The sequence below is a fragment of the Musa acuminata genome, chromosome BXJ3-6 (genome assembly GCF_036884655.1).
Source record: "Musa acuminata AAA Group cultivar baxijiao chromosome BXJ3-6, Cavendish_Baxijiao_AAA, whole genome shotgun sequence".
Taxonomy (NCBI): domain Eukaryota; kingdom Viridiplantae; phylum Streptophyta; class Magnoliopsida; order Zingiberales; family Musaceae; genus Musa; species Musa acuminata.
In genome coordinates this window covers 6,180,495-6,204,289 of record NC_088354.1, presented here as the reverse complement: position 1 = coordinate 6,204,289, position 23,795 = coordinate 6,180,495, and the positions used below count along the sequence as shown (strand labels likewise).

Sequence of the window (23,795 nt, the reverse complement as noted above, 5' to 3'; positions counted from 1 at the left end):
TCATTCATCAATAAGTTATGTTCTTCGTAGCAATAGAAAAGTTTCACCATAATATATTGTTACATTACAAGACTCAAAGGATAAAACTAGTCATAGGCTTGATTAAAATATTAATTAAAAATTTAAGAAATGAATTGACAAAAAATAAAGGTTCGAGACCGAATAAAAGAATTATTATTATCTATGATCACATCCCGTTCTAACGATCCTAACATAATTTCTCAATCAAAAACTGATTTTTTTTCCAGAAAATACCCTAAAATTCATTTTTATAAATATTTTCCTTGTCTTAATTTTAGTGGCACAACTTCCTGTCCGACGAGACTCAAGGAACGATTCCAGCCACGAGTTGCGTGGGTGCACTCGTTCGACATGGTAACTTGAGTCGTTGCTTGACATGTGCAACAATTCGAAGTCACCCCATCGCTAAACCCGCGAGAACGTAAAACGTGGGGCCCTCTCCGCCCCCACCAGTCCAAAATCCCTGTTTGGCATCCCCTACCCACCGCGTTCCTCTGCTCGATTGCTTATGTCACATGACAACGTGATTCGTCGGAGTGAGCTTTGCTCGACTTCCATTCGTATGCCGCTTTGTGTGCATATAGGTCGTAGACGGTTAGCGTACGCGAGCTACCTTCCCTCGTCTCTTCCTCCGCCCTTTTCTGGTTCTTGGATGGGCAAACCCTAGCGATCGGAGAAACGAGCCCTGATCCAGGGAACTCAAGGATGTTCTCGCGGTGGGAGTTCTCGCGATCGAGCGTGGTCAAGCGCGTGTGTAAGTTCCTCCTGAAGAAGAAGCTCGGGGAGGTGATATTGGGGGACATCGACCTCGACCAGCTTGATGTCCAGCTCAGCACCGGTACCATCCACCTCACCGACCTCGCTCTGAACGTCGATTTCCTCAACCAGAAGGTGATCATGTAGATCCCCCCTTTCCTTTTCTCTTTTCTTCCGCTTCTTTAGGGTTTCCTTTTTCTCGTTTTTTAGTTTGCAATTGAGATGCAATGCTTTGGCTGGCTGTTCTTTTGTTTTTGGGTGATTTCTCTTAGTTTCCCAGTATCCGGTAATAAAAAGAGAAGCGGTATGAATAAACTGTGGATTTTGTTGAATGTTGCGATCACAATTATCGTACGGAGATTTGGACCACTCAAGATTCTTGATTTGTCCGCTAAATGCCGGCTGGATATATAGTGGTGCGTCTGGTGTATTACGTAGCGGTAGGTGATGGACTGATATATACCTGTGGGATCGTCAGGACGAACATAATTTGAGACTTTAATTGTCACAGAGGTTTGAAAGATTCAGTAAGTGGGGTTTATGGGCTTTTTTGTTCTAATTGGATATTGAGGGTTGTTGTTTGCATTTCACTCTGTCAGGCTTTCACTAAGAGGTAGACCCTTGTAAAACCATTAGTAATGTCTAGTGAAAATTCAGTTAAGATATTGGTTGCTGAAAGAAACCCTTCTTGTAGCATGTTAATGGTAAAGTTTGTTTAAACTTGGAAATCAACAAACTTATACATTGGACGATCTAAACAACTTTTAAGTATATATCATTCTGAGAGTTTATTCTCTATTGCAAAGATAGTGATCTGGGTAGTTTCTAGTTGATAGCATTATGTGAAAATTACTGAGGTAGCATTACTAGGAAATCAAATCCTGTAAATGACAAATATTTAGCTTTTGCAGTCTTCTTAAATTGATTTTCTGACATCATGAGGTGAAAATTTGCTTTTATGCTTCTTGATGATAGAGTTTTCCTTTTATCCCCCTGAAAAAATTCAATGTGTTGACTACACACTGTTGTGAAACTTGACCACATGTCTTGACAGGTTGTCTCTTTTGGTTCATTGTTGCCAAACAACTTCGAAGTGCTGGTTTAAGTTCTTGCTAGATTACACCATATTTTCATCTCTTATGTCACTAGTAGAGTTGTTCCTCTGTTTCAAACTTAGTTTTGTTGATTTGTTTGTGTTTCAGGTTTCTGGCATGCCAATTGTGATCAAAGAAGGATCATTAAAATCCTTATCTATTAGAATTCCTTGGAAGCTTAGAAACTGTGAGATAGAAATTAATGAATTTGAGCTTGTACTTGAACCATTTAGAGGTAACAATATTTCTCTCGCTGATGCAAAATGTAAATTGGCACATGATGGCCAACAATATATGAAAACCAATTCAGACAAGATTGAGCTGGGGCCTGCTCAGCATTACCATGGTTCTATTCCTCTAGATGTTCATGAAGGAGTTAAAACGATTGCCAAGATTGTGAAGTGGTTCCTAACAAGCTTTCATGTTAAACTAAATGGAATTATAGTTGCATTTGATCCCTGTTTAGATCTGGATGAAAGAAGAAACAGATCACATGAACTATTAGTTTTTCGAGTTAAAGAAACTGAATTTGGAACTTGTGTTTCTGAGGATTCTATGGCAAAGTTGACGAACTTCGTAAAATTTTGTGAAGCTAACATTGAGTTTCTTCTAATAGATGATATTGACAAGGGTATTGAACTTCATAGTGTTACAGGAAAGAGCTTTAATGAAAGATTTTTGCGACATGGTACTACTCCAATTTTGACTGGTGCAAGTGGTGGGTTCTCAGGGACATTGAACTTAAGCATACCATGGAAGAATGGATATTTGGATATACATAAAGTTGATGCAGATGTTTCCATCGATCCCATGGAATTAAGGGTGCAACCCAGCAGCATCGAGTGGCTCATAGCCACGTGGCATTCTCTGAAGAACATTAGAGAATCTCAATGGACCTACAATCATAAACGTCCAGATTCTTTTAAATTTAGTTGCAAAAGTGGCAACCACTCATCAATGTCATGTACTGTATATCTAGATGCTGATGCTGAGACACCAGTTAAGGCCAATGAAGTAAGAAGCGTTTATTCTGCAATCACTCCAGAGGTAGTTCCGAATATGTTGCTTATGAGGACGAATGTGATTCACAATTGGATCCCAGAATATGTTTATCATGAGGATCAAAGTGATGTTGAGCCAGATTTGGGTGCAAGGTCTGTTTTCTGAACTTTAAATGATGACTACATGACATGGTAATATTGTCCATGCCCGTTATATAAATTCTTTCCCTAGATATTATCTCAGCAATGTCATTTTTTCCAAAATACGTGTATAGGAGTGACATATTGTTGTGTCATATAGTAGCTATTGAAATCCGCTATTGTTTCTTATTTTTGCCATCTTAACTATTTCCGTGCCTTATAGAAGCTATTTTCGTTTAATTGTTCTTGTGGATGAAACCACATTCTCACATGTATCTGTTAGCTTGATAATGCTTTCTTTCTTTCTTGGTTTAACTATAAGATGAGAACAACAAAACAGGAATATATTCATGTAAAAGAGGCTTGTAAGAGTTTCAAGAGAATACATAAAAATGTTTCTGACAAGGTTATTCGTGTGGTGTTTATTAAGGCCCAAATTTGACTTTGTCTCATGTTAGGTGAGGCTTTTTGCTCCACTGAGGCATACTTTGCTTCCCTTGTAGTGAACTACGTTGTGAGATTAACAGCCTAGTCCTTATGACCAGATGGAAGTTATCTTCTGTGCAATCAGAAATGATAATTTGGCCCTGTGAATGATCTTATCCTTCTGATGTTTCTTTTATTCATTGGGAAGGTTAAGGCTATTTCTGTTAAATTTTGGTTTAACCTTCTTGTTAATAAGGTGTCACTGAGCCCTGGGTTGTCCCTTGGTCAATCAATTAATCTATCCAGTCAATCACTATGTGCTGGTGACTGGTGAGCAGTCTAATGGGTTCCTGACATAACCCCAGAGGTCCACAGTCTCTTCTATTCAGTACTGGATTAATTTTTATAGTTAATCAGATATTAAAATGATTGAACCTGGCCATTAGGTTCTCAGGTAGCCAATTCTGTAGTTTCATTAGCACCTTGGATAAGCAGATTCACATTTTAAGTTTCCTTTGGCATATGGGTACTTGTGCTACCCTAGAGGTATACATGAGCTGGTAAGGTCAGTACTGGACTAGTTTTTATTCTGATCGGGCATTGAACAGACTGAACCTGTCCATTAGGCATCTCAGTTAGGCAAATCCATAGTTCCCTTATAACCTCAGATAGGTAGATCATAGTTTCATTCACTTTCCTTTGCCTAAGCACCTTAACTGCTGTTTTTAAGTTAGATTAGCTTATCAACTTAAGGTTTTTTTGTTAAACACGAGGTTTAAAAAAATCAAGCATAGTTTTTATTGTGAATTGGTACAGGGACTAGTATTCTCAATTTCGATGTGTATCGCCCGGTACAGGCAGTATGTACCGCTCCGAGAGGATACCGGTATGCGGACCGTTTTCTACTGGGCGGTACCAGTGTTTTGACTGGTATCGAGGCTTACCAATCGGTATTGCCTCAGATTTTGATCGTTATCGAGACGTACCGATCGGTATGCCTTGGCTTATCGATGGTACATACCAGTACGTACCATATTGAGCAAAGCTCGGTACGTTGGTATAGATCGGTATTCAAAACCCCGACAAGGACCATTGATTTTAGCTTGGTTTCGATTCATACAAGGCATACTATATTGTATTCTTACCTTATCAATCATACTACCAAATTTTAACTCTGGGAATCGGGTGGACACGGGGTAACATTTGATAGTTATCTTTTTCTTTCTCTTTCCTCTTATAGTTCCTCCATCTTTTACTCATGCTCTCTCTGCCCTCCTCATTCGGGTTGTCATCTCCTCATGTGCTTCTTCTTCCTCTTTGTTCTCTATTTGTACGTCCTTCTCCTCTTCCTCATCTTCTTTGTTTCCTCCATTCCAAGGTATGCAATACCGTATTGTACCGGTGTTTCGAGGTTAGCTCAGTACGGTCGAGCGGTACGTCAGGGCGTATCGAGCGATACACCTAATTTAGGTGTAAAACCCTCCGAAAATAAAAAAAAAAGTTAGGATAGAGTTTTTAAGTTAGAAATAAATATAGCAATAGCATAAGTTTAGCAAAATCAATGTAAATTAGGTAAGAAGAGTATCACATATCTTTTTCGGGCTTTGAAGAATATCTTGTACAAGGTTCGTATTTCAGTTTATTACGAATTGTCCTTATGTAAACATACCTCTTGATTAGAAAGTTCTTCCTCTTAATCTTCCCAAATTAGCCTTGATTCAATTCACAAATCGTTGTTTTGTAGAGTTTAGAAGAGCATAAATGTGAGAAAAATAGAGTTTGAGATAGTTTAAGAGAATATGAAAATGTAATAGAGTGAAATACGGGAGAAGGAGTTTAAATACTATGAGAAAGGGCTCCAACGGTCAATTTGACTGTTGGAGAATTGTATCGCTGTTACTGAGCAGTTTTAAATATTTCTTTCTCTTACTGTAGCACTGTAGCACGTTCCGTCCAGTAGCGGGCGGTTCGCATACCGGTATGTCGTCAGACCGGTACGTACCGCCCGTACCGGGCGGTACCATTCGAAATTGCATACCATGCTCCATTCTTCACTTCCTCTTTCTCTCTAGTCAGAGAGTACTAATAGTACCAAGTGTTGTTACATCTGTCCATACTGAATTTAGACATCGAATGAGTTTTGTCAGAATGGAACTGAAAATGTAAAGTTGCTTATATAGTTCTTCGCTTTATTTTGCTTATATAGTTCTTCGCTTTATTTTGCTTATATAGTTCTTCGCTTTATTCTCTGTCTCTATGGGTTTGAATGGATGAACTGTTATTCGTGTGTCCTTTTAGGTGATTTTGGACCCCAAAAAAAAAGCTGCGAATTAAATTTGTGTAATTTGCCTTTTGTTTCCTTAGCTACCATATTAATTTTAGTTCATGATTTACATAAAAACAGAGCATGTGACGATTCTTTCACATAAAAAACCTATTTTATCTGAATGCTTGCTTGCAAAGAGTAACATGACACCTCTTGCATGCACATCTTACATGCTGCCACGTGTCTATTGTAAGTATGATGTCCTATATCAGTGTATCCATTACTTTAGCTGGTGAATATTCTGATTCTTCTATGGATGACCAACTTTGATGGTTCCTGCTGTTGAAAAGTTTGCTAGGTTCATAGCTTTTTCATTCAATGCCAGTCTTGTTGCTTTTGTATACTCTCTAGTTCAATATGATGAATCCTCTATACTCAATGTAATTGAGCCATATAACCTTGGCCTTCCACAAAAAATGATTATGATTGATCTCTCAATTGGAATGAATGTTATCTGCAGCATCGATCAGTTTTTTGAATGTTTTGATGAGCTAAGGAGCTCCCAGGTGTACCCTGCTAGTGGTCATATATGGAACTGGACATGTTCTGTTTTCAATGCAATATCTGTTGCATCTAATCTTGCTTCTGGAATGGGAGACATTCCTAAAGGTAATTTCCATTGTCCATTTGCAAGACTTGTTGCCGTTGCATTAGTGGTGATCCCCTGACTTGTCATGTTACATTTTTTGTATTGCACATATCTGTTTTCTGTAGATTATCACTGTTTTAAATTACTTGCCAATTCAAAGGTGAGTGTTTCCTTAAATAACGTGCTGATGTAACCTTCTTAAGAAACACGACTTTTAACAATAACAACAACAACAAGACCGTAAGTCCCAATTATTTAGGGTTGGCTACATGAATTTTATTTAGGTCTTCCTTTATCTCTACATGTACCACTAACATTAATCATTTTACCTCTTCTAACAACTGTATTTGGAGGTCTCATAAGCACATGCTTATACCATTTTAAACAATTTTATTTGATCTTATCTTTTATCGAAGCGATACCTAGTTCACAAATAATTTTTTTTTTTTAATCTTTCATATTGACTCCGCACATCCATCTCAATATTACATTTTGTATATGTTATTTTTTAATTGCCCAACACTTAAGAAACACGACTTTTATGCAAACCCCAAATATCTTCTTTTGTTGAGCAAGTCTTGTCTGCAGGTGTTGTCTCATCAAAGATCTGTTACCAGTTTGTTGAACTCGTTTCTTTATGATTTGTATTCATGAACCTTCATTATTATAGCATTGTTCTTCCAAAGATGACAACACACAGTTTCATTATTATTTTTTAAGAATAATTAAGTTAATTACCCACCTTAAAGCTATTTGTTGCCTTGTCGTGAAAATTGGAACCATTTTTCATTTTCTAGAACTTAGTTACATGGGTGTAATTCCATTATTGTTTAATCTTTTAGCAATAATTTTCTCTCAAGTGAAAGATCAGCAAGTATATCAGTTACACTATGCTTGTTGATGTTTATTCAGCACTTTGATCCTTGCACATGTTTCTTTTTATCTTTTCAATTTATTAGTTGACCTAATTTAACCTGTTCAATTTGTTCTGTAGTTCCTATTGTTTTTGTCCAATTTTGTACTTTAAGAAGTTAATTTTTTTGTCATTATATTGTTTTCAGAAATAACATATTATCATTTTTTATGTACTAGAAGACACCAATGACCAATATAGTGCTTTTCTCCTCCAAGGTGCATATAAATTGATCTATAATTTGATTTCAGTCTACTGTTCCTTCTGTACATATGGAACATCTATGATTAATGTATAATCTTAAATAGTACTTTTGTAGCCCTAGGTAAGTTGTACTTTGGTTTTATTATCTTGCTCCTTCTGTACATGTGTCGCCTCTGGTACGGCCTGCAGCTAGAATATTAGCATAGTAACTTCATTAAGTTTTTCATTTCTAAACCTCTAAGTCCTTTGTTTATTCTCTACACCCTACTTATGATATAGAATTAGTTGTAGCAGTACTCAAACCTGTTTTTGATCATGCCTGGTACACCGATCATGTTCGATCCTGTATTGGGACATTGTTTTGATTCTTTTGAATTAAAATTTTAAATACTATTTATAACAGTACTATTTTTTTATTACCTTTATGACATCAGAAATCCATCAAGATATTCTTCACATATACTGATATACAACATTTACCCAGATTATTTAGTAGCTGAATCAGTAACTTTACAGTAAGTTTCATGTACTTTCTAGTTTCTATGACGTCGCTGCAACTTCTAGTTCCACTTCCCTTCCTTGGGTAATTTGAGTTAATGCATATCAACCCCTTTGGTACTCAACTAGCTTTCTATGGTATGTATTGGTCATGCAAAGTTTCAAATTTCATAATAGTGTGCATTGGTCAATAAAAGGCTTCAAATTTTACATGATTGGGTTTTCTGGTTATGTGCTAGGCTACAGGCATGGTACATGTCAACCAGAATAGATTGCTTGACACCAATCTGATAAAATGTTGGCTTATTCTCATCATGACATGCGATTTTGTGCTAATAGTGAGCTGGGGCATTGATGCAATATAGTTATAAACTAGGCTACTACCATGGTATGTGCTAGCCTGCTTGCATCCCTTGACACCAAGCCAACATGATGTCTGCATGTCGTTAGAATGACAAGAAACTCTCTGCTGATAATGGGCTGGCAGATTGATGCAATATGTATGCTTTTAGATATAATGAAGGTGAATCTAGATTGAATCTCTGTGGGAAGATTATGGTTTTCCTAGTTCTCTAGATATTTTGGAGCTAGTTTTGTTCTTTCCTTTTTCCCAGAGTTTGATTAGTCCAGATTCATTGAGTCTAGTAGTAGTATTTCTAGTCTAGGATAGGCTGTAACTTTGGTGGATTTAGATTAGAGAAAGTTAACCTGATTATTTCCTTTTGAAGTCTTTAATGTTGCTTAGGGACGAAGTAGTCAAATCCAAGGAGCAGCCAATAATCTAGTTTCTGTGTGAAGATAAATTGTGCTAATAGTTTTGAGTTTGCTAATGGCTGGTGGACCTTGTTATCCCTTTTAGTCTTCCTTATCCTTCCTCTAGTTTCTCCCCTTCCTATTTCTCTCCACCAATCTGTCAAACACTCCTCTGTCACTTGTATACGGCACTTGCCAGCTGACTGAAAACTGCCACTTTAATCAATGAGTTCTTATAGTTTTTCTTGTTCTAAGCATTTAACATTTCATATTTGATATCTGACATGAGAGCTAACTGCAATTCTACTAATTCAAATTCTTATTAGCTTGTATTATGTTGTAGTAATTATTTCCCAGTTCCTAACACTATAATTTCTGGCTGTGTTTCTAAATTCTCATCCATGTTGATTCAGAACAACATGTGGAGACAAGTTTACGAGCTGCAATTGCTGGTATCTCTGTTATTCTTTTCCTCAGAGACGATGATCAACAGTCTTCATATGGTTCCAACAAATTATTGAGTGAGCTAAGCTTTGGGTCTTATATGAGCTGCCATTCCCCTACGAATGTTGACGTATCCAGCACAACTGAAGTTGATTCCGTGAATGAAAAGATGCACCACCTTGAAGCAAAGTGTCAGAATGTAGTTCTAGATTTGGAGGTAAAAGTTGGTGCGCCTTACTTTGTCAATTCATTTGAAGCTTTTGTTTCACATTTTTTTGTGTGTGTTGGCTAACTTCATATATTTGACAAAGTCAGCAGACTTATTCTCAAAATACAAAGTTTAGCGCATCAGTCGAGCATATTAAAGTTGATGCGTACTATGATACTCAAAATTGTGCCACAGGAATTTCCTCACATGAGTGGAAGAATGAATCCAAAGAACAAATGTTTTTGAGCCCTTATCTACAAGAAAAGGTCCAAGATGCTCTTCCACCATTTCCTTTCCATATACGAAATCGTGTTTCAGAATCAGCTGTCAGGGATAAAGTTCTGAATGGCCTGAACCAGGTTAGATTGTTGGAAACTTTCGGTGAATGCAGCTGTAAGTTAAATGTCAACTCAAAAGACTCACATGGTGTGGCATTGACATCATTTGTCATCGAGTTGCCACCTTTTGTTTTATGGTTTCACTATGCTTTAGTCTATATGCTGCTGGACCTGTTTAGACGAATAAAGTGTCCTTCAAAGAAATACAACATAAATAAAGATGTTCAATCTGATATGCTGTCTGAAAGAGAGAGGATTTCGTTTCATGAGGTTGCTGAAAATTGCATTCATCATGATGTGACCAGTGTGTCTCCAAGAGCATTTCTTCAAGGAAATATAGTGCTTCCACAGGCAAGGATAATAATATGGTTTCCTTCTGAGTATTATGGAGATTTCAGTAACTCAACTTTTTTGGATAAGATCATCACTCTTGAGCATTCTGCAACTTTAAACTCTGAAGAAGCTTCAGATGCCTTTACAGTTCCAGAGGCAAGTTCTGGAAGTGATCAATCTCATACGCCTTCCAGTTCAATCCACTTGAGTATAAGAAACTTTTATATTTACTTGGTGGAATCTTCAAAAGAAAATGCTTTGGATGTTACGATTTCTACTTTAAATAGTCAACTCTTCACTGCTGTGAAGATTCTATCTGTTGAAGGTACAAAAAAATATTCTTGTTCTGGAGTTACCATGCTTTGGCAGAAGGGTCCTGTGACTGGCAGGTGGATGGCAGATCGAGCTTGGAGTTTGTCTGCATCACATGATCAAAATAGAAACAAAATTATTGGAAAAGAATCCGAATTCTCTTCTGTAACCAATGTAGAGGACCTTGAGGAAACAGGTTCTAATGTCCGCCAGGAGCTGATCCTCAGTTCTGCATTTTTATTGCAAATTCAGTTGTCTCGTGTTTGCATCGATCTTGATAATCATGATTTTAAGCTTCTAAATTGTTTGTTGAATAATCTCATTGATGGATATTCAGAGGCTACCATTGGGGTGGACGTGTGTGTTGACAGTAGCATCAAGAACAAATTCCTCAGTTCCTCTAATGCATCTCAAACAACAATTCTTGTGAAATGTGATGTCTTAGATGCTTCTATTAGGCTAAATGAAGTAATTGAGGTCAACCATCTAGTACAAAAGGAGCTACAGGGATCATGGAATTACTTTAAATTGAAAGTTGACAAGTTTGAGTTGCTATCTGTCTCTAACACTGGTGGAGTTGGGGATGCAAAATTTTTATGGCTCAATCATGGTGAAGGTGAACTGTGGGGTTCCATCATTAGTAATGTTGAAAAATCTCGTGCAGTAGCAGAGGAGTTTCTTTTGTTAACCTGTAGAAATTCTGCAATGAGACGGGGTAATGGTGAAGGTGCTAATGCATTAATGTTTGGCCCTGCTGGTACTGCTGTAACAAACATGTGGAATCCACTGTCACAACAAAGCTATACTTCCATAATGGTTCGTTGTGGAACAGTTATTGCACCAGGTGGTCGGTTGGATTGGATTAGTGACATATTCTCATATTTTAGTTCATCTCCTAGAGAGAAAGGAAATGATGGAACAGCTGAAAAATTGTCTTTTTTTCTGGATTTGGTGGATGTTGCTCTGAGTTATGAACCTCATAATAAACAATCTGCAGTCAGCACTGAAGATAGAGACTGTGAGCATGATTCTGATGTTGAACCTGACAAAGAGACAGAAAAAGTATGCACAGCGTGCCTTTTAGCTGCAGCATCATTGAGCCTCTCTCATCATACTAAGTCAGACACAACCTTTGATTACAATATTCATCTAAAGGATGTAGGCTTTCTTATTTGTGAATCAACTGGCTCCTTACATGATATCGGTGGTTATTGTGTAGGTTATCTTCAAAAGGCTGGATATTGCAAAGTTGCTCAGGTTTCATTTCTGCTGGCTATTCTGAGAATTAGAGGGATGTTCTGGGAAATTGAATGTACAGATTCACATATCGATTTGGAATCCTGTCATGACACAACATTTGGTCTTTTCCGTTTAGTTTCCCAGCTCCAGCAGCTTTATGCACCTGATGTTGAAGATGCTTTAATACATTTACAGTCTAGATGGAATGCTATTCAGCTTGTAGATAAGGACCGGAATACAAGTTACATTGCAGAAGTTATCTCAAGCAATTCTGCAGGATCAGGTTTTGAGTTGTCAACTAGTAGTGAAGAACATCAAGCCGCTGGACTCCTGGATGAGATTCTTGAGAATGCTTTTGAATGTCATACTACATCTGATCATTGTGGAACACAATCTCATATCTCACTCAAACAATGTCAGCTAGGGGACATGTTGAATGTTAATGCCTCAAGAGCTGATGATGCTTTTGCAGCAAATATTCTGGATTCTGGTTCATCTTGCAGTGCAGAATTGGGACAGACTTTAAACCAACCCATAAATAGAACATACACAAGTCAGGTTATCGAGAGCTACTATGCATCTGACATGCTTCCATCATCCCCAGTGCCTGTCAGCAATTGTTCTTTTAGCAAAGATAGCAAATGTATAGATACATCATCTCATAAAGATACTGAACACAGACAAGGTGGGTGGTACCTGGATGATGGTTTGATGATATTAGAAGACCATATTTCAACAAATCTGAATCAGCCTGAAGGAAAGAGTTTGCAGCAAGAAGGGGAATTTGGAGCTGACAATTTTTACCCTGTTGATTGTTGTCTTCTAAATGGAAGAGTAGTTCTTAAAAATATGAATGCAAGGTGGTGCATGTATGCTGGCCATGACTGGACTAAACCAAAGGGACTTCCTGTGTGTAGTGTGACCCAGAATGGAAGAGATAGGAGCACATTCCTAGAGCTTAGCTTGGTTGGGTTGTATCTTCAGTATGACATATATCCTGAAGGTGTAACTTATGTCTCGAAGTTTTCTCTGTCCGTTCAGGATGTTCAGATTTATGACAGAAGCAGTGATGCACCTTGGAAGATGGTGTGAAATTTTGTCTTGACTTTTTATACATGTCATTGATATTTTCATGCTAGTAAACACTAGTAAAGAATCTTGTTTGAAGTATTCGTTATTTTGAATATAGGTTTTAGGTAATTACCAACCAAAAGATTATCTGAGAGAATCCCATGCTAAAGCATTCAAATTGATGTTGGAAGCTGTAAGGCCCAACCCACTAACACCTCTGGAGGAATACAGGTACTTGTCAGATGCTTCCTATTTAAACATTAAATTGGCCATTGTATTTTTTGTGACTTTACCATTTAGATAATACATATTTGATTTGTGTAATGTTTTTATTTGAAATACTAGGATTGCTTTAGCAAAGCCAGTTAAGTGCAATTCACGAACCTACAAAGGAAAACACTGATAGTTTCCTATCAAATTTCATGTTTCTGATTTCCCTGTCCATGTCCAATCTATTTATAGAGATTCAGTCTTACTTTATTTTCCATGTGCGAATAGCTAGCTTTGCCAACAGTCACCTTCTAAAAGTCTAGTTGATTCGGATATCTTAAAGCTTCCGTGATGAGCTTATCAGTCATAACCACTTCTACATTCAAGATGAAGCTATTCTGAATTATACATTTGTACATCACCTGACCTCTTATGACAGGTAGGTCACCGTAGGTGTATGAGATTTGTTTTATTTAGAGACCATCATGTAGAAGTGACTTTTTATTTGTTTGTTTCTATGTGATTATGACTTGTATAAGTTACATATTAAGTCTAATTATCCATCTGAATCACAACAATTAGACCATGAAATTTTATTGCATTGTGTTGGATTGTTGCTTCATTTAGCCATGGCTAAATGGTTTATCACAGGAAATAATGCAGTGGTACATTTTTTAGTGAAACAGGGGAAAGAATCTTAGATAAATTTTATTTAGAAGGTGATATTGGATTTAGGGATGGAAAGAATTGAGATAACAGCAATTGAAGTCGAGGATAAAATTGGTAAATTCACTGTTTCAACTTAATGATCACTAAGTTCACCTTTGTCTTAATCGACTCAGTAATCCACTGTTTATTTTAATCAATGTTCCTCTTGAGAGTTCATATATATTGCAGACACAGAACACTAAACCTGAAAATCTGATCAAATGAACATGAGGGTTTGTTTGTTTGAATCAATATTTGAGCTGCGACTGTCAGATATGACTTCTTGAGGTAAAAAATATTTCTAAGCAACCACAAGAAGCAGCTGTAATGTCCCAACTATTTGGGTTGACTATATTGATCTTATCCTGCCTTTTGCCTCTATTTAGGGCAATATCACTAGTAAAACTGTGAGCAATCAAATCACTTTTTATTATATTTATAATGTTTTTTAAATGTTTTCCTCTACCTTTTGACACCATTAGTCTTTATAGATCACCATGTTTGATTAAGTGATCAATTGGTATTTTTGGCGATGCCCACACCATCTAAAACGATATTCTATGAGCTTATTTTCTGTTGCTTCTATGCCTAACAAATGGAAACATTCTTATATTATTTCTATAGTAACATCATCCATATCGATATCCTCATCTCAGTAATGCTATCCGTTTCATGTTTTTCTTGACTATTTAGCATTTTGATCAATAAAGCATTGTTGATCTTGTAACTGTGTTATAAAATTTTCTTTTTAATCTAAGGACCACACAATGTTCATATAGGAATTTTCTCTCCACTTTTACCATCTTGCCTTTACTACATAAATGATGTCTTCATTAATATTTCTTATTCAGTCGGATAATATATATAATATATCTAAAACTTCTACTTTTGGATTATTCTCGTCTATTTTAACTGAACTTTCAATCGGTCTCCTTAGCTTTGCTAAAATTCTACTTCGTACTTCGTATCAGGTTTTACCTCAGCTTACCCTTAGTTTTTAGCATGTGTTTAGAATTGATTCCAACTAAATTTTCATATGTTGAAAGTTGTAACAATATTATCAACAAATAGCATTCACCATGGGAGTTTATCCTTCACTTCATTCTTGACTAAATTACCAAAGTTGGTACTCAGAATAGATTTGTAACACACACACACACACACATATATATTTATGTATAGATATTTATATATATGTATGTGTGTGTATATATATATGTCTCTGTGTGTGTGTGTTTGTATATATATATATATATGTATATGTATATATATATATATATGTATATGTATATATATATATATGTATATGTATATATATATATGTATATGTATATATATATATTATATAATATAATAGCTTCATTTGTAATAAGCTTAAAAGACACTCTCCTCTTGTAGTTTTAACACTTGTGACAACTGTATGCGTAAATCTTTTATCACATCAATGGAACTACTAGATCATCTCTCTCTCTCTCTCTCTTTTTTTCTAAGTCCACTATTAAAATCTCTCAGAAATCTATTGAAGATTATAAAATAATTATTTAAATTGCCTTAAATTTGAAAATTAGCTTTCTGCAACTCACTGGTTTGTACAGGGTTGCTGAAAATTCTGGTTCAGTCTATGTGATGGAAACATGCCACTATGTGACAGCAGGAAAAGATGGGCTTTGCATATTTTTCTGGGGATACACTAAGAAAAGCCTTTGTAGAAATGTTTGAGAAAATTTCTGTAAAATTGTCATTTAATACAAGTTGAAACTTATTTATGTTTTTCAATTTGGCTGATTGGGTACCCATGTTAATTGTCATAGCATTCATCAGTGCTCAAGTTTTGGTGGTTTTCAGGTTACATATTGAGCTTTTGCCTCTTCGGTTGCATCTCGATCAAACCCATCTCAATTTTCTCATCAGTTTCTTTGGCAAGGATTTATTTAATGATACCTCTCCAGTTCCACCTAATAATTTGGATGAGTCTGATATGTCTAAGACAAGCAGCAGGAGGTTTGGAAGCCAGACAATGGTAGAGGTGGCTCTTCTTCCATTCTTCCAGGCTAGTTCTTCAGACTCATTTTCTCTCACTTAGGCTCTTCAGCCATAACTTAGTGAGAAAGATATGCTCTGTTAAATATTTTTCAATTAACCTGATATCTTCAGCAAGTGGTATGGCCATTCTGACTCTTCCAACTCTATTCATTGAAGTATGTCTTTAAAAAAGTGGCTCAGCTGAACCAACCAAACTTCTTTGAAGGACCAAGCTAAGCCTTCACCACACACCATTGTGGAAGAGGAATAGAGATGCTTAACAATTAATAGGAATGTCCCTCTTCCCTGGTGGGAAGAGCTATGGCACTCCTTTGTTTTGCATTTTTATCAAAGTATGGATAGCTATTTCTCAATGTTAAGTTCCTCAAAGCTTCAAGTTGGATTTACTTTATCTCATAACTATGTTATTTAAAATAAAATTTGCATTTGTACAAACTTATATTATAAGAAATATGCTGCCTTTTCTCCTTCCAAGATTTCCAGCTTGAGCAACATGGAACAACTAAAACTAGTCCAACTGTTTTTACATATTTTTCAAAAGTGCTACTTTCTTAGAAGATCTGTGACATAAGACTATGCCTTTCAGTAGATCGTATATTATCCAATCCAGATAAAGCCATATGTGAATCAGCATTTTGATCTGACAACCCAGTAACTGACCTGATTTAATGATCCAATATATAGTCAGATCTGTTACAGATTGACCTTGAGTCAATCTGTTTATGACAAATTATTCAATGACTGTACGTTGATTTCTAAGGTAAATATTCAGCAGAAATAAATTTCAAAACTTAATTAAATGGTGTTAAGACAATATTTGAATAATTGATGTTGGGATTCCTTGGAATTGGATTGCGTTTGCACTTATCAGAACAAAGCTTGATGGTTAACTAGATCAGATTTGGATTAGCTTTTAGCCAATCCATTATCAGATTCTTTTGGATGCATGGATGTGAATCCAGTCTTCAATGCCCTGGCTGCATAAAACTATCAATTTAGCTGCAATTTCAATTACTAAGAACTGGTGACACTTTATTAATATTGCAACCATTAAAAGAGCAAAAATTGGTTCTATAGATAACGAAAATAGTTTAATATGTTGTTCATGATTATGCTAGCTTCCATGACAATAATGGTTCTATGAGTCCCAAGAAATGCAATCTCGTATAGGACCCTGTACTGATCCCTTTTTGGACCGGTACATACCACAAATATCAGTGGTTTGACACAAAAAAAGGTTGAGGGAAAATCAATTGAAAATTGGAAAACTAGAAGAGACAAGGCGGAGGAGGGAAGGAGGAGGAGAGGTCACGATGCAGAAGGAGAGGAGGGAAGGAGGCAGTGGAGGAGGAGGAGGCAACAATGTAAAAGGAGAGGAGGGAAGGAAGCAGCGGAGGAGGGAAGTGGGAAGACGACGATGCAAAAGGAGAGGAGGAGGGAAGGAAGTGGTGGGAGGGAGAGGAGGGGGGGTGGGGGGGTGAGGAAACGACGCAAAAGGAGAGGAGGGAAGGAGGAAGAATAGAAGGAGGAGAGGTGGCAGCATAGGAGAGGACGAAAATAGGCAGTCAGGAAGAAAGGAGGAGTGAATGTAACAGCAGAGGAGGAATGGCGGTGGAAAAAGAGGATGAAGAGAAGGAGAAGAAGATTACCGATGAGGGCCAACAACAACTGACACGAGCAGCGAGCAAGTGGTGAGGGGTGAAGGCAATGAAGGAGGCAGATGTGGGTGTAGGGGAGAACACATGAGGATAAGTTCGGGTTTTATTTTATTTTTTATTTTAAAATTTTAAAATAAAAATGCTAGCTGGGTTTACTGCTCAGTCCAGGCCTAGTAATGGTCTTGTGCCAGGCGATAAGCCTGGTTAATGGGCCTTCCCACCCAATACACAGGGACCTGTGCCAGGCGGTAAGCCTGGTTCATCAGCCTTACTCCCAGTGCACAGGGTTCACTGAGCGATAAGCCTGTATTCCAGTTGGACCACTCGAAATTGGGTTCGTTTGCATGCTGGGTGGTGGTTGGACCGATAAATACTGGTCATACCATACCAAACAGTGAAATTGCATTCCTTGGAGAGTCCAATATTCTTCTACCTACATTCATTACTGCTTAAGTAGTTTCTGTTATGTTCCTCCTATGGTGATCACAATGCACAATATGCTAAGATATACTTGATAACAGTAACATCATGCACTGTCGTGTCTGATTCTTTTCTAATCTTTCTCATTGTAGAAATGTGATGTGAGGCCTGTGGTTGTACGTGTTGACTATATTCCTCGTCATTGTGATGCAGCTGCACTAAGAAGAGGAAACTATGCTGAACTTCTCAATTTAGTGCCATGGAAGGTAACTTGCTAAATTACAATTGTTTTTTTTTCATTCTTGCATTATCAGGATTTGAAGTGATATATATAGCTGACTGGACCATGCCCTCTTTCAACTCGACTTTAGAAAAAATATGCTTTTCTAAGGAAGTTAATATTAGGAGACTGATAAGTCAGCAGGTAGTTGAGATCATGAAACCACACAGAAAGTTAGCTGACTTGGTGTAACTACTGCTTCAGGTTACCATGAGCAATTCATAAGATAGTGTATCATACTTCTCAATTATCGACTTATGTAATGAACCATTATAACTTTTATAACTTAAATTTAGAATAATCCAATATGATTTAGGGTCTTCAGACATTGACAATGTCTGTTGCTGTTCAGGTTTACATTGAAATAAGCTCTCTAATTCCTTGCATACTCTTAAAGATTTTTAACTTTATAACATTATAATATATCTTTTTTGAAAATTTCACTGTTTGAAAATTTCCATAGATGGCATCTTTCTTCTTATGTATAAGTTATCTTTCTCAAGGTTGGTATATCTTTTATATTAGTGTTTTAAACTTATAATAGGTTCCTTCACTCTTGGCATGTTTTAGTTCCTCCTGTGGTGGTAGTAACCTAAATATTTTCTGATAGCATGAATTTGCATGGAAGGACTCAATAATTTCATGTCAGTAACCTAAATATTTTGTTTTGTTTAAAACAAAAATGTCATTGGGTATGTACAGGATCTTCAATGGGGAGCTTTCATGTTGTGTGCATGGTTCCGTGAATCTGTTGTTGCTGTCATCTTTGTTGTTCTGCTCATAAGCTTTTGCTTTAGGATAAGCAAATTTTACTTTCTGCCCCAATCAGCTAAATGCTCCTATGATTTATTCACTTGAAGATTAGACAAAGGAGTTCTGGACATTTGGGTGTAGCGAGCCATCCTGCAAAACTTCAGAGGTGATGTCATTTCTCACAGACTTGAAGAGTAGGGTCCCTGTACGTGGGCCCCACACATCGGATCTGTGAGAGTTGACATCAAGTCCGTAGATAGCTTGTCCTTGTACAAATTAGTACCTTAGAGTCATACGTTCTAGCTTAAAATTGCTTGTTGGCCATCAGTGTTTTGCTTGCATCGTTTATTTCATCATTCTAACTACTGACTTTAAAATGTGTAATTGTTGAACTTAGTTTTCAACAGCATGTTATTTGTTTATAAATGGCTTTCTTTGTATGTTCCTTTCACTAGAATCACTCTTATTGTACTTGATATTATGTGTGTTGATACATTTAAGTTTCTTTGTGCTAGTCCTGTTAGCTGGTGAATGTTACTCTCTCTTTAACTAATGACTAAGATTTACATACATTTTTAATATATAAAAAAATAATGTTTGAATGGAAAGATCATAAATTTTGATTTGATGATCTTGTAATATAATTAGCTTTTTAACAAATTCATACCTAGTAGAATTCCATGGTCTTAACTCCTAAGGTTTTATTATGATAGTTTTGTATGATAAATTGAATTGAGACCTTAAAGGCTATGATAGATAGTAGATACTCTTTGTATTTGTGTGTTCAGCTATGATAAAAGTTGCTGAGAATCTTGACAGCTAAATTTGTTTTGGAGACAGAAAATGATGAGAATGGATGAACAAGTCATTGAAGAAATGTTTAACTGAATTATATTGTTACTAAAAGCTAATGAAAACTTTTGGTATTGTTCACCAAGGGGGATATAACAAATTCCAGTCGTGGACTAAAACTTGATTGAAATGGCAATTTGATAGTTGCAACCATCAAATAAAAGCTTTCTATAAAAAGAAAAAACTTATAGGACAAATAGAAGATTGAGCATGTTCACTAGTTTTGCAAAAGAGGATTTCACCCAGTAAATTCTTGATCAAGGATTTTAATTTCGAATAATACCATCCGTACCGGGCGGTATATACTGATTCGCCAGTAGATCGGTACACGGACAGCTCGCTATCGGGCGGTACCATCAATTGGGGCTGTTTCCGCCCCATTACTGTCCTAAATCGGTTGATGACCGAGGGAGAAGAAAGAAGAGGGAGAAGCGTGGTATTAATCGAGGCAAGAAAGAAGAGGGAGAAGAAGAGGAGAACCTGGAGATCGACGCCACTCTCCCTCCTCATCTGTCGGTGACTTCTCATCCGCGCAGGGAGAAGAGAGGCGACGTTGCAGAAAACAATTTTCTTTTACTTATATACATATATATATATATACACATATATATACATACATAAAACGAGGCGACGTCGCCCTGGTTTTCTGCCCACATGGGGAGAAGAAACCAAGGTTTTCATCTCCCCACGTGCCAAAAAGGGTGATGAGGCAGTCGACCTTCTTTTTTTTTTACTTATATATATATATATATATATATATATATATATATATATATATATATATATATATTATACCGTTCAGTATATAGTACCGTACCATACCAAGCGAATCTCGAAACTCTAGTACGGTACGATATTTCAATCCTTGCATACAAGCACTTACATTTCACTCTAAATGATTTTTTTTTATGCTTGCCTCTTTTTAGCTCAACAAAGCAGACTGCACCAAGTTGGTGTGAGAGTATTTCTTCTATTATGCATTCATTACACCAGAATTTGACCTTGTATTTACTGCTCAGAGTTAATCTTGATGTAATTGTAGGGAATTGATTTGCAACTCAAACATGTTTGTGCTACTGGGATTTATGGGTGGAGCAACATTTGTGAAACTGTTGTTGGGGAGTGGTTGGAAGATATCGCTCACAACCAGGTTTTTATCGTTCTTTTTCAATTATTTCTGCTGAAGAATAGTTATGATTATAAAATATCCAATCTTCATTCTAATTATAATGTCTTTTTATAGATCCGTAATTTATTGAAAGGGCTTCCACCCATAAAATCATTGTCTGCTGTCAGTTCTGGCACTAAAAAGTTGGTGTCACTGCCAGTAAAAAGCTACAAGAAAGAACATAAGTTTCTGACGGGAATGCAGAGAGGTAAGCATGTATTCATTTTTTACTGTCTCCGTTTAGATGTCTGTCTTCTTCTTGCAAGTTGCTTCGTTGACATTGGTTGGTTTATATTTTCTAATAATATAAAAGCTTAAGATGATTAGTTTATTTTAGTTTGTCATTTCTTTAACCATCGCTTCAAGTTCTGGTAGAATATTCCCTGTTGGTTTGCTATCCAAAATCTAAATGCTACATCTGGTGCGCTATGCCATGTTGAGTGCCCCTTGGACATGAAAAGAGAAAAAAGTACCGCCAGAAAATTATTCCCACTATTCAATATGCAGATCAGAGATATTTATGTCTAAGAAGAAAACAAGAAAAAGAGATTTAATTCTAGCTTCAAATTGATAAAAACATACTTAGCAATATCAAACATTTTTTTCCACTTAAAATACTAATATGGATGGTTAAAATGGAAAAAGAACAAACCCAGTGTATGAGGCTCTTTCCAATGTGTTTTCTGGGATCAATGTACTTAGCCTTACATTTATATAGAGAGGATGTCTCCATGACCTGAATCCTGATCACTCAGGTCGCAAAGGAGTGACCTTACCCTTGCACCAAGGCCTGTCGTCTACCGATATGGATGATTTGTAGTTCTGTTTTTTGTGCAATCAGGCATGCTAGCCAAAAAGGTAAAGACCTGAATGATTGACTTTAGATATTAGAGGGCTTGAAGAAATAAATGGTCTTACGAGCGAAATGCAAACTGCTAGTTTTTACTCAAACTTTATTGATGGAATTCTTTTAAAAATGCAGTTAAGCATAATGTATTTGAAATCTGCAAGTATTTACTAGTTTTCAAAAGTCACCTTTCGTAGTCTTGCATTTCATACAAGCCATACAAGAACAGAATGCACTGAACTATCAGCATCATTTTGTAGGAGCAATGTCTTTCATTAAGAGCATATCAATTGAAGCTGTGGGGCTGGGATTGCATTTGGCAGCTGGAGCACATGAGATTTTACTCCAAACTGAAGACTTCCTTACAAGTATTCCTATGTCTGTCCCATTGTCCGAGATAAAGAGAAAAAAAGCAAATGTAAGATCTAATCAACCTGAAAATGCGCAAGAGGGGATCCAGCAGGTACACAATTCTCATGTGCCATGTTACCAAGTTATACTGATGGGCATATTTATGAGGTTTCAAAAGCTTCTTGTTTCTTTATGATTATAGGATTTTGGTATTGCACATTACAAAATTAACTAGTGGTCATATTTATTCTCATGCACCATATTACAAGGTTATACTAACGAGCATACCATGTATTCACAAGTTGGATAATTACTTAATATGATTTTTTGAAATTCAATCAATCGTAAACCTCAAATAATTTAAACTGCCTTTTAAGTATTGGGGGTGTTCCTGATGATGTGCTTCAACCAAAACCTTAGTAGCTGCACTCACCTAAAGCAAAAAGGATGGGACATTCACTGGATTTTATTTTATGGTGCCTAAAATTGATGGAGCAGTGTTTTTGTTACTTTGGTTTGTGTTTGCTATTGCTCCTCCTATCCATTGTGGGAGTGATTAAAGATCAGCTGCAAATCATTTAGTCCTATCCATATCCATGACATTTTTCACTCTTCTCTGTAGGCTTATGAGAGCTTAAGTGATGGCTTTGGTAGAACTACATCTGCTTTACTTGTGACTCCATTAAAAGCTTATCAGCGAGGTGCTGGTACAGGATCAGTCCTTGCAACTGCTATTCGTGGAACTCCTGCTGCTGCTATAGCTCCTTTGTCTGCTTCTGCTCGTGCTGTTCACTGGACATTACTGGGACTGAGAAATAGGTGATTTTATTTTGCTATGAATATTTCATTAACTAATTTATTCACCCTGCAGTTGATTTGTACCTTACTATGTCCAGAGAGAGTTTTTCATTAGGACTACCACGTTTAAATAGATTCCAAGTTTCCAACCACGACTAGTAAATGCACCAGCCTCACATCTATGAGATAAATTGTATGCATTGAAGGTGTTGGATAAATTGGTCTCTAAATGAAATTGAAAACACCAGGTGTTTATAATGAATTGTAGTTATATCCCAAGTACAAAAAAAGAACTCTGCACTCTAGTTATATTTTTCTTTGATAGGTATGGAAGAATTAGGCTTTATGTTTTTGCATCGAGAGACTTCAATAAACTAAAATTTGTACTCTTTTCATTTCTTTTATTGACAGGAAGTATTTTATTATGCAGAAGCTTGAAAATCTTTGTTAATGATTAGTTTGCATATTGCAGCATGGATCCTGAGCACAAAAAGGAATCCGTGGAGAAATATCTGGGTTCGTCTCAATCATAAGATTGCCATCTTTTTTTCCTTGGCAGTTAAGATGCATCATCCATATATATGGTATCACTAGAATCGTTGGCCCATTTTCTGCTCAAGCTTGTGCCCCATAAATCAGATAGCCATGTGTGGCGCTGGTTACAATTGCCTGTACATAGTGTGCTAGTACATTGTAAGCATCCTTAAACTGAGTCAGTAGTAAGTTAAGTTACATCAAATAATGGTTAATGTTTCTTGGATGATGCAGGTGTATAGCTCTTCAAGAGTGGTTCTTTATGCAACAGAATAAGATGGTAACCTTTGTACAGAATTAGGTAACTTAAGTCTGCTATTTTTGTCACAGATTGTGAATAGGGATTTTGTGTATAAAGCATGTTGATTGTGTGTGCGCGCCTATTTCTCCCACCTATATTTCTTTTCTTCTTGATGAAATTTTTGTAAATCCTTGTAAGCAACAAGGCTAGATAGCCATATTGGTGTCTTCCTTTCAAGAAAAGGTTGCATGCATTCTGTTGCTAA

The 23,795-nt window shown here is 36.6% G+C and overlaps 1 protein-coding gene across 5 annotated transcripts; it reads left to right on the top strand.

Moving 5' to 3' along the window:
• Positions 1 to 523: 523 nt before the first annotated feature.
• On the top strand, positions 524 to 23,795 carry LOC135640856 (autophagy-related protein 2-like). Of its 5 annotated transcripts, none has more exons than XR_010497475.1 (13): positions 524 to 912; positions 1,980 to 3,025; positions 6,226 to 6,374; positions 9,136 to 9,383; positions 9,482 to 12,682; positions 12,786 to 12,898; positions 15,431 to 15,635; positions 17,859 to 17,972; positions 20,634 to 20,741; positions 20,835 to 20,967; positions 21,867 to 22,069; positions 22,671 to 22,776; positions 23,228 to 23,795. XR_010497475.1 is itself a non-coding variant. In XM_065155632.1 (13 exons), exons 1-13 carry the CDS (start codon positions 727 to 729, stop codon positions 23,286 to 23,288), a joined length of 5,964 nt encoding a protein of 1,987 aa, XP_065011704.1. In that variant the 5' UTR covers positions 524 to 726; the 3' UTR covers positions 23,289 to 23,795. The 5 variants fall into 5 exon arrangements, 3 of the variants coding, with proteins under 3 accessions (XP_065011704.1, XP_065011706.1, XP_065011705.1); XR_010497476.1 differs by having other exon boundaries at positions 23,186 to 23,795; XM_065155632.1 differs by having other exon boundaries at positions 22,580 to 22,776.

Coding starts and splice junctions, on each gene's coding strand:
- LOC135640856 (XM_065155632.1), top strand. CDS start 727: ATGTTCTCGCGGTGGGAGTTCTCGCGATCGAGCGTGGTCAAGCGCGTG. Junction 913..1,979: donor TCGATTTCCTCAACCAGAAG/GTGATCATGTAG, acceptor TTTGTGTTTCAG/GTTTCTGGCATGCCAATTGT. Junction 20,742..20,834: donor AAGATATCGCTCACAACCAG/GTTTTTATCGTT, acceptor GTCTTTTTATAG/ATCCGTAATTTATTGAAAGG.